General features: G+C 40.2%; 1 protein-coding gene across 1 annotated transcript in view; it reads right to left on the bottom strand.

Annotated features, from left to right (window-relative positions):
* Positions 1 to 12,057, bottom strand: part of LOC126365860 (uncharacterized) — a 226,585-nt gene that overhangs the window by 164,156 nt on the left and 50,372 nt on the right. Inside the window, exon 3 of the mRNA XM_050008526.1 lies at positions 2,304 to 2,390. Coding sequence (XP_049864483.1) covers positions 2,304 to 2,390 — 87 coding nt within the window. The remainder of the gene's footprint in view (positions 1 to 2,303; positions 2,391 to 12,057) is intronic.

Genomic DNA, 12,057 nt, shown 5'->3' with positions numbered 1-12,057 from the left:
AGGAGGCACGTCAGCGTCGGCCATTTTATAAACTTATACAGTGCTGCCATCTGTTGATGTAGAACGCTGCTAATGGAGTGGGCTGTAGAAAATGGTTTGTGGAAGTGCGTCAAATTCAATTTACTACTTTACCAACTTCATGATGGGGAAACAAATATAAGACAATACTGATGGCCCCTGTGATAGCTTATGCACACACTCCAGTTGAGCACTGCAACATGCTACAAGTCTAAATGCCAATGACCTGCACAGCATAATAATTAAGCACCGACTGGCGCACAATTTAACAATAGTTATTCACAGCATCCATGTGATTTGTACGAATACACGTACTGTCTGTTATGAACCACTGCCTGCTTAAATTTTGATGCCTCACTTGTTCGTAAAATTTTCATGTGTTATGCCTTATTGAAGTTCACATGCAAGATGACTTGTTTATTCCAGCACCATCTGAAACCAAATCCCTTGGACTGAACCATGTTTTCTGTTTGTTTGTTTTTTCCTCTTGCTATCCATTAAGGGGACCACACCCTGCCTACCTAACCCATGTTAATTTAGGCAAGTATTTGACCCATTTCTGAAAAAACTATTTGATGCAGGACCTTAATATTTTTGCTGTATGTTACATGATGCGAATAGAATCAACTGTACTTAAATCTACTTTATCCATTTTATAGTTTTAAGAAATACTTTTTTAAATTTATTAACAAAAATATTAAGTTTTTCTACAGAAAATATTTTTTTGTGAATTTCGTAATGGAGGAATATCAATGAATGTAGTACCAAAGGCAGCTTTTTATGTTATGCAAAGTCTCTGAAAATTTCATTCATTTATCTATGATAATATATAATGGGGCATATGTACTGAAAATTTTAGTTTGTGGGAAATCGACTTTAAAGAAAAAACTTTTGAAATTGTTACTTACAGGTAATTAAAACTGTCCTGTTGCATGTTATGGCCCTTCTTTTTCACCTTCCTGGATGTTTGTCTTGCTTTCTTGGCCATATTAGATGCAGACCTGTCTGCATCGGCTATTCTCATTTTATCACAATGTTGCAGCCCAGTGATCATATTTTCACCAGGATTAATTCCTAGGTTTTTCAGTATCCATCACTTTCCAATATTGCCACAACCATATGTAATAACAACATCATGAACCCCTAGTTTCATTGTATGCATGCCTACAAATACAGTTTTAGGAAGGCGGTTCCAAATTATGCTGTTGAAACATTCATTTGGGTTCTATGTCTGCCCATGCACACATTTCCTTAGAAGATCAGTATCAGGTAAGTCTCTGAAAATAGGTTTAATTACTGTAATAACAGCAGCAGGAAGAGAATGTTGATGATAATAAGATTCTCCATTTGCCTGAGCCCTATTGTATTTGCTCCACGAATTTTTCCTGGTGGACACAATCCATGACATGGCTTATCATCAGTAGAGGACGTTAGGTATAGGCTTAACTTGCAGGAGCTTCTATATAAATAGCTGTGAAAGAGGTGAGTATATTTGTAAACAAGCACTGCAAACGTACGTATAACAACTACTCGCAATCACACTTGAACAAAACTAACCGCGTGTTTGAAAGTGTGTTGTTCACAAACAGCAGAAACAAAAGAATAACGACCGTTGCACTCCAAGGATAGCCAACACACTCGGGGGTAAAAAAAATCGCTAATGTGCAATGAAGGGGATATAAAGATCTAAAATATATGCAGAAAAGTGGATGACAGAAAAGTGGGCGTGGCTCATAAACACACGCGTTAGGAAAATGGTCTTTAAATGCTCGAAACAAAATTTTCAGCAAAATCCTTGTCAGAATACTTAAATAAAATCTTAATCTATCGAAATATGATGAAAACCGAAAATCGATTTTTTTCGACCTGAATCACAGTGTGGTCCCGTTTCGGTTTCTGTTCTATGTGACAAAAGCTGTGACCCTTTCGCAAGGTTGGTATGTGTTTTTTGCTGCCTAATAAAGCATGTATCCATGTCGCCAAAAGAATATATACTGTATGAAGACATTTCCCACAACGGCAAATCTACAGTTCGCTTTGTCGAGTAATATATTCGTTTTGTTAGTATATGTGTATTACAGGGTACATTAATTAGCTGTAGTGAGTCGGCGTAAGTTGATTCCTGACATGTGCGGCACGCTGAGCGTTGCAGCTTCACAGGGCTACATCAACCAGTCGCGTAACATGATTTTGCAGCCACTAGCGATTCACAGTCGTATGTTGGCAACAGTGCTACTAGCTATCAGGTATCATCTTACGCAGCCTTGGCTATAGTACAGACTCACCAGCTAACGTCAGGCAGAGCATTGTTTTTGCTGTTGATTTCCTGTTGCAGCATGTAGCCCGCGGCACACAGATAGCGGCGAGCGGCCCTGCAAAAACACATACACACTTTTCTCACTCCAAATGCGTCACTGGAAAAGGAAAATTTGTGCTAGATTAAAGGTGTGCCAGAGTGGAAACATGTCTAAGTTCCTCACGACGGCAACCACTACATTGTTTCTGAACTATCTAATCGCGAACCCAAACCTTAGTTTTGCTTTCTTCTCCTGTTTCTGCGTTACCAAGAGAATGACTTATTGTTAGTTTTATAAGCTGTCCTGACTTTATGCAGGCAGTTGTGCTTAGTTTCTGTTCTTCCTAGATATTAAGCAAGTGTAATTGTAATTAGGCTCTCTACAGATGAAACAAAAAGACAGGATCTGAATCTGCACTTCAGGTCCCAAAAGTGTGCCCAAGCAGCTCCGCATCCGCAGCCGTCGGGCAACGCTCGCTAATCTTACACGAATATTTTGTCTACTGCACTAACATAAAATTACATGCAACTACATAGCCTCTAGTATCAGTGCATAGGTTCGGTGTGATGGTCCTGGGGAGCTACATATTTAGACAGGTAATGCAGACACTTAGGGATGTAATGCAGGTAATGCAGACACAGGTCGGAAAAGAAAACCATACCATTCGGTATGTTTGCTATGATGTATCGTTCACGACGTGGTCGAGGTTCTGCTAGGACTGTTGATATTTTCTAAAAATATCAGGAATACGATATATCGATGTTTCAGAGAGCAAGTTATTTTGGTTCATTCTTATTTCAACAGCCTGGAAACGAGCGCTTGATGCAGAGAAGCATCAGAGACGTTCCTTGCAAGGTTTACGTTCCATCGGAAGCGGTGGCGCTACCGGCGCACGCAGTGACATCGTCTGCGACAGCAGTAAGTAATGGCCAACCAATCAGATGCCGTCCACGGGCTATAAATAAGGCTACCACAGCAGCAGTGAAGACAGTCAGCGCCTGACGAAGACGATGGAGGTAATCGTCGAAAGCTCGAGATTTTATCCGGATCCGACACGGCAAGAATACCGAGAATGTTTTACATATAAGTGCCATCGCGAAAAACTTCGTTCCCATATTACTTTCCTCTATGGGGAGGACATCACACGCCAGATTCGTCAACTGGAGAAGCTGCGCATCAAATATGCACAGTTGCGGATAATTCAGCATTTCTGCAACGCTCTCGCGATAAGGAGATTGTGCCTAAGTTTGCTGTGGTTAAACATCATATCAAGTCGGCTGGAATGAAGAATATATTACAGAAGACAAGCCAGGCGATCGTCAGAGATAGGCTACGACACACAAGTTACGAACTGGATCTTAATGCACGAAATTTATATAGTTGCTATCTTTTGTTATCTACAGTTATCTCGCCAATTGACTGGGAGTGGGTCGATATGACTACAGCTGCTCATCAAAGAGCTCATCTTGGCAATATATAAACTAGACAAGTAAAGAAATTTGAGCGTCTTGCAGCTATGCAAAGATCAGAGTCATTGTACGAAACAGCATGTACTGTCGTCAACCTGTCGGGCAAGAACCTGGACGAAGGAGCCGTCTCGGCCCTTAATAAAGGTTTGAATTTTGCTCCTACACCACGTACTATACCCATCGTGGATCTTATTAGTGGAGTAGAACAGGCGGTGCGGCATCTTGCACAAGACAACGCCGACGAAGTGAGACTTGTTACCAGTCACGTTTTGGCCTCAGTTAAGCCTCCCAGGTCTAATATCAGTAGAGTGGAGAGGGAGGATCAAAAAATAGCTCTGAGCACTATGGGACTTAACATATTAGGTCAGCAGTCCCCTAGAACGTAGAACTACTTAAACCTAACTAACCTAAGAACATCACACACATCCATGTCCGAGGCAGGAGTCGAACCTGCGACCGTAGCAGCTGCGCGGCTCCAGACTGAGCGCCTAGAACCGCGAGACCACCGCAGCCGGCTGGAGAGGGAGGGGCTCCATTTACTTCGGAATGATGGAGATCTTGTCATATTACCAGCTGACAAAGGAAATTCCACCGTGATCCTTAATACTACCGAATATCATAGTAAAATGACATCACTGTTGGAGGACAGTACGTATAAATATCTTAAACGGGACCCAACTTTGACGTACAGCAGAAATACCATGAAGTTACTGCAGAATTCCGGGCTGTCAGATGATGTTACAAGAAATCTCAGAGTCCGAGCTCCTAGGCCGCCTGTTTCTACGGACTACCGATGATCCACAAGGATAAGGTTCCTATGAGACCTATTGCCAGTGCAATTTTTTCTCCTACTTGTAAACTAGCCAAATACCTAACAAAGTTGATGATTCCTATAGTTGGCCGGTGTGAACATCACATCAAAAACTGTCAGATGTTCATTGAGACAATCAAACAGATTAGAGTTGGTCCAAATGACATTTTAGTCAGCCTCGATGTGGTGTAGCTGTTCACACAAGTTCCTGTGGAGGACACTTTGACAATGGTGGCGGATCTTTTTCCTACCGAAACTATGAAGTTGTTCCGGCACGTGATGACGACCACCTACTTATTGTATGATAACAAATTTTATGAAATGACGGACGGCATGGCGATGGGCTCTCCGTTGTCTCCATCAGTGGTTAACTTTTTTATGGAGAATTTTGAAGAACGTGCATTAAAATGGGCTCCACTCCGTCCATCCTTATTTTATCGTTACGTTGGCGATACATTTGTGATCGGCTCACACGGCACTAAAGCTCTCGAACAATGCATGGAACATATGAACAGCATACATTCGAACATCCAGTTCGCTATCAAGATGGAGAAGGAAGGGAGACTGCCTTTCTTAGACGTTTTTATAGAATGACAGGTGGACAGGCGTCTTGGCCACTCTGTATACTGTAAGCCGACGCATACCGATTTATACCTGAATGCACAGAGTTTCCATCATCCTGCTCAGAAGAGAGCCGTTTCGAACAAGTTGATATATAGAGCAACACCTGTTTCTGACGAGGACCACTTACGGTCCGAGATTAACCATCTGAGGTACGTGTTCCGAAAGAATGGCTATGGTGCACGCGATATAAAGGCAGCGTTTTCCAAAAAAGGAAACGTGAAAATGGTGCACACTCACAGGATGAAACACCGATTGCGGTTCTTCCTTTTTGTGGCGCGATTTCCAGCAAAATAGGAACAGTCCTGCGCAGACGAGGTATAAGATCGATTTTTCGTCCTCCTAAGAAAATTAAGGAGATAATGCGCCCTGTTAAGGACAATCTCGGCCGCAGGGTCCCTGGAGTTTATAATATACCCTGTGAGTGTGGAAGTAATTATATAGGTCAGACGACTCGTGGCGTTTCCAACCGCTGTGCAGAACACCAACGCCATATTAAAAATAGAGAACTGGAGAAATCGGCAATTGTAAAGCACAGCTTCAAGAACAACCAAAATTTTGTTCGATGAAACAAAAATTCTGTCCCATTCCTCCACGTACTGGGATTCTGTTATTAAGGAGGCTGTTGAAATAAGAATGAGCCACAATAACTTTAACCGCGATAGCGGATACCATCTGAGCTGTGCATGGAAACGCGCGCTTGATGCAGAGAAGCATCAGAGACGTTCCTTCCAAGGTTTACGTTCCATCGGAAACGGTGGCGCCACTGGCGCACACAATGACATCGTCTGCGACAGCAGTACGTAATCGCCGACCAATCAGAAGCCGTCCACGGGCTATAAATAAGGCTACCACAGCAGCAGTGAAGACAGTCAGCTCCTGGCGATAACGATGGAGGTAATTGTCAAAAGCTCGAGATTTTATCATGAATTGACACGCCAAGAATACCGAGAATGTTTTACATGTACGTGCCGTCACGAAAAACTTCGTTCCCACCACCAAGATGTTTGCAGCTGCAAAACATGCTGCAACAGCCCAAGAGACGGTGACCGCCATGCAAATGCGTGTTGAGGCAGAAACACAGATCGAGCATCCACTCACTATTGTGTTGCCTGCAGCGATACATAAGACACATGAGACCTTAGGGCAGCGATTGAGAACTGAGATGCTGCAGACCTCAGGGCCAGAAGTTCAGACAGGGCTGGCGATTATAGAAACGCCCACTCAAACGTCATGACAACTCTTCCCAAAGAGAGAAGAGGAGATGAAAGACATCATAGGTCTGCTCAAAGCACTCGACACAAGAACTAAGTTCCTCTCACTATAAGCATAGGGCAATGAAGCAGCAGCCATCCTGTGCGAGATGGAGTGCTTCATCTAGTTCCCAGCGAAATTCGCACTACAGAAAAGACCTGAGAAGAGCTAGAGCCCCTATCCCAACCTGTCCAGCTGTGGTCATCATCCCTTCCCTACACAATACAATTTCAATTCCTAAATTGATCTTTCCAACCTCATAGCTCCTCCTAGTAAAACAGGGAATTATCTTTAGATAACAAGGGAACACTCCCTGAAATCATATCTAGTGCCCAAAAACCTGCCATCCAATACATCAAGAAACATACTTCCAGAAGTCAGACAGGCAATGTCCCATGGTGCTTTAGAGGTGTATCATTTAAGATAAGCAGAAGTGGCTGTATCTACAGGATTTCTAAATAATTTATGATGAACACAGCTGTGGTTTCTTCAACAAGGCGCTTTCACCCACAAAGGAGAACGGTAATGCTAGTGAGGGCCTACAGTTACAGCTTACACTACACTCCACAAGACGGCTTAATATGTTGTCAGATCAAACACACTAGTGGAGCAGTGTTACAGTGAGTCTTCCATATTTGCGGAGGTTTTTGGCAGTGCATGTTTACTTAATTCCCGTAAATTTTGGATGCAAAGCGGATGTACAGTGGGGCCCAGATGTATTCAGATCAGATGAATTTGATAGCCAACACATCAACATTGTAATGGAACTGCTAAACACATCACGTTTTTCGTGAAGTATCAAAGTACATGAAAAACACAGATTAAAGTATTAACTCTTACAATACATTGTTAATAAATTATTTATTGTATTCTACAATGATTCTCAGGAAGATAATACTGAGAAGGCAGATGCCTTTGTTAGTCAAATATTAAGTCTGCAAACCGGGTCTGTTTAAGGACCATGCAACTCAAGCTGCCACTTGGAGTGCCAAGCCGAGAGAGGGGCCTTAACTGTAAGATTTGTGTGCAGGACATATCAAAATTAGGATAGTGTTTGGTCAGGATACCAAGCTGGAAGAGAAGCCAGGGGCATCAAAGTGTAAAATCTGTATACAGTGTGTATCACAATTAATAGTGAAAATTGACATGGATGAAAGAATATGGGAGGAAAAGGCAGATGGGGTTCCACATGATAAGCCGCTAGTGAGCAAAAATAGTCTTGAACCATCCCCGACTGTATCTCTTTGGCAAAGAAAAATCTATTATATCGACAGTATATGCATATTTTTGTACGTGAATTTTTGTATATCGCTGGAATAACAAACAAGTATTTAGTTGGAAACGCCATGTAAGTAATGGTGGCAAGATGGAAGCAGACATGAGGTGCTGGATTGTAAATTCGTTTTTTAAATCACTTTATTAAATTGTAAACAAATATTCTGAGAGTTTTGCAGTGAAAGATTTGATGTTCATTAAAAGCTGATGTGAAATAAAATAACCTGGAGCATTGTATTATTTTGACACACATATGTATGCAAGCAATAACGCAGTTGTCTTGCAGAAACAGACTTGTCGATTTAGACAAACAGTCATACAATAATTTCTGCATCAATGAGTACAAAAGTAAGTAATTAACATCGTTTAGCTTCCACTTGCTCATAATAACTTTCTAATTATCACACAAATGGGAACATTGTTTATACAATGCCTATCTTGATAATTTCTTTATTGCTTTGATTATTGAAGTCAAAAAAGAGCAAGGAGAGGTTAAATGTGAATGCTGCCAAAAGCATTGTTGTATGATTTGAGCCTTAGACCATGCACACTTTCGCAAGATGTCTTTTACCAGTCAGGGTTGTAGATGATCACAATAGTGAGTGTTGTGAAATGAGATGTGAAATGGCCACATGTGCACACATGGGGAAATTCTATATCTCCTATGTTGTGAGCACTATAATATACTTGACTATAGAAAGACTTTTTGATAGTTCTCAATCTTATACAGTTATTAGAGGTCATGTAGAGTCTGATTTATGGAAGTTACTCTGAAATGTCTTGAACGAACTTCAGGCTCTGAATATTTTATATAAAGTGGGAATATGGTGAGAAATTGAACAATTGTGCACTGTACAATGGAGACTGCGTAACACTTAACCCCCCAGATCTACATGGTACAGTACAACTGTAGAAAATTTCTCCACATTACAAAAAAATTGTAACAAATAACACCCATACTAGTGAAAGTGCAAGAAACTGCCCCATGTTACAGTAAAAATTGTAATAGCGTGCTTCTGTTACAGTTAAATATGATCAAAATGCTTCACTTCACAGCAAAAATTGTAACATAATACGTGAGAGTTGTAGCGCAGATCACAAACCCAAAATGGTAAGTCCACACAAGCTTTGCATCACTGACATACTGATCGTTATGCTAGGTAGATATTTAAATTTTTTGATCCTAAGTAATGTTGAACAGCAGCATTTTGGAACATGTTAGCTATAGCTCAACGAATAGGGTAGATATTGAGGATAGGGGAAACTCGAAAGTGTGGAAACAGTACTGTGTGCTGACTTGATATTCACTCCAACATGTTGGCTGCACTAATCAATGATGGTAGCTGAAAGATTGGTGCAGACATTGGATATAATGGACACTGGAGTCAGGAAGCAGTTAAGCATATTGACATATCTGCACGCTAATGTACTGGAAGCTGCACCAGAGAGCGTATCTCCACGCTGACTTGATTTCCACTGCTGTGCAAATATATTGCATTGTGTATGTCAGGTACCTGCTGTGCTGATGGAAAATAAATGGAACCCATGGAAATATATACATACACACCATAATGAATAAACATGAGAGAGTGGAATGGGTGAATACTTGCAATCGACTGTGCAAGTTTTTTTTCGGTCTGGAGGCAGTTCAACTCTGATGGGGCTTTCTGAAGATGATCAACCTTTCACTATGGTGCGCAGAGAATGAGTGGTGAGTCCATCTGATGGCTGGTAAACTTGGACTCTGCAGAAGAGTAGTAGGAAAAGGCAACTGCAACATCACAGAATTTGGAACAACTATTTTGGACTGGTAACTTGGTAGGCTGCATTCTTATCCCTAGATCAGCCATCCTGGATCGCCATCTTAGATTCTTAAGCCATCTGTGACATCTTTGACTGTGACAACATAGGGCTTTCATAACTGCACCGAGCACTTGTCAGAGCTATGATGTTGCATCTATTAATAGCCCCCATATCAGCATGATTGGCATGTGAGTGACAAAGAACTTGTACTGACCTGTCAGGCTGGGTCTGTGGTCTGCCCTACAAAGCTCACTGAATCTTACAGCTCGCAGGCATTCAGCAAATTTTGCTTAACAAGGTAGTGTGATGCAAGGTAATACAATATACGTTTTGCTGTAAAATAAGGCATTTTGATCATATTTCACTTTTTTGCAACAGGAGCACATTCTTACCAATTTCGCTGAAACATTGGGAAGTTTGTTACAATTTCACTAGCATGAGTGCTATTTGTTACTGTTGTGTTGTAATATGGGGAACTTTTCTGCATTTGTACTGTACCATGTTAAGGGGTAAAGTCGTATGTAGTAACCATTGTATCCTACTTCACTTAAAATATTCAAAGTCTGAACTTAATCCCAAACATTTTGGAGTGTCTTCCATAAATCAGACTCTCCATCACCTCGAATAATTTCGTAAGTTTGCGGACTGTCAGAAAAATGTCAAAGTCTAACTACAGTCAAGTATATTGTACTGTTCCATAGCATAGCAGACTTGCATATTACTAACAAAAGACTTCTTGTTAGAGCACCTCTATAATTGGTCATGGTGTAAGGTTCAAATTAGGCTACAGTGGTTTCAGGAACATTCACACTGATGTGGTAGCTATCACATCCATCTGCTCTGCTCTGAATACATCTGGGGCCCTATCAGATATCAGCTGTGCATTCGCAATTTATATGAATTATGTAAACATGCAATGCCAAATAACTCTGGAAACCTGGAAAAATCCACTATAACACTGCTTCACTTGTATACTTTATTTGCTAACATGTAGAATGTCTTTGAAGCTGTAACAACAGGTCCTCACTATCAAGACCATCTACAACCTTGGCAAGTGAAAAGACTTACCACATGAGCACCTTGTTGAAGGAACTACATCTTCATTCATGATAAATTATTCAGAAATCCTGTAGAAACATATGACATCTATATGACACTTACAGATGTGTCTCCACAAGATTGATGCAACTCTTCCTTTTCAATCCTAGATGTATTTGCAAGAAATCCTATGAAAATGTATTATGACATACTTCCAATGTAAAACACAGCGAAGCAAAAACACTTAGATGGTAATATTCCATGACATGTTGCTGTCAGGTGTCATTTGCAGACCAGAAAAGTGAATTAACAACATAAGGTTCTTTGCTGTACTGATTCAATTAATTTAAGTATAAAATTCATTGATTTAGACACAGTAATTAATTATTTCAGTATAAACTTAAATCATTTAAACACATAATTCAATGATTTCGACACAGAATTCGTTGATTTCAATGCAAAAATTGATTGATCTCATAATTCGCCGACTCATCTATAATATTCAGTGATTTCAACATGAAATTCAACGATTTCGAAGCAAAATTCGTTTATTTCGAAGGAAAATTGACTGATTTCCTGTATGTATGTGGTATCTGTACAATATCATTTCTTTTACATCGTTTTGATTACTTAGTTACATTTTCTATCTATCATTTTGTGCAATAGATCATAATGATGTGGAACAAGTCATTTTACATTCGCTTTGCAAATTAATTTGTAGATACATTTACATTCTGAATATTTCTATGTCTTGGTTCTATGGAATAGAAGGAGCTGTCAAGGAGAAACTTTTCAGTTTGTTATCAAATTTTACTTTGCTGTCTGTCAGCCATTTATATCAGGTAAGTGATGAAAAGTTTTTGTTGCAGCACTGTGTATCCCTTTCTGTGCTGAAGACATCCATAATACAGAGTAATTAATGTCATTTTTTCCTTCTGATATTGTAATTATGTATCACATTGATCGTTTTGAACTGTAGTGGACAAACTTCACAAGGAAATAAATATACTCTGACGCAGCAGTCAGAATGGCCAACTCCTTAAACAAATGTCTACAATATGATTGTAGGTGAACACCACACATAATTCTTATGGCCTGTTTTTGCGCAATGAATACTTCATTTCTTAAACATGAGTTACCCCAGAACATTATTCTGTATGCCATTATTGAACGAAAATACGCAAAATATTCCATCTTACTGATTTGTCTGTCCCCAAGATTAGAAACGATTCTAAGCGCAAATGTGGCTAAACTAAGTTGTTTTAGAGGTTCCAAAAAGTGTTATTTCCTGTTTAAATTCACATTAATATGTACCTCTAAGAATTTTGAAGTTTCCACCCTGTTCATTATTTGCTCACCAAGTATTACACCTATCATTAGCGTAGTACCTCTAGACGTGCAGAACTGTATATACTGTCTATTTTTAAAGTAGAGGGTGAGACCATTTGCAGAAAGCCATTCAATGACATTT

Source organism: Schistocerca gregaria, chromosome 4 (assembly GCF_023897955.1).
Source record: "Schistocerca gregaria isolate iqSchGreg1 chromosome 4, iqSchGreg1.2, whole genome shotgun sequence".
Taxonomy (NCBI): domain Eukaryota; kingdom Metazoa; phylum Arthropoda; class Insecta; order Orthoptera; family Acrididae; genus Schistocerca; species Schistocerca gregaria.
Note: the sequence above shows the minus strand (reverse complement) of the source record. Positions and strands in the feature narration are given on the sequence as shown.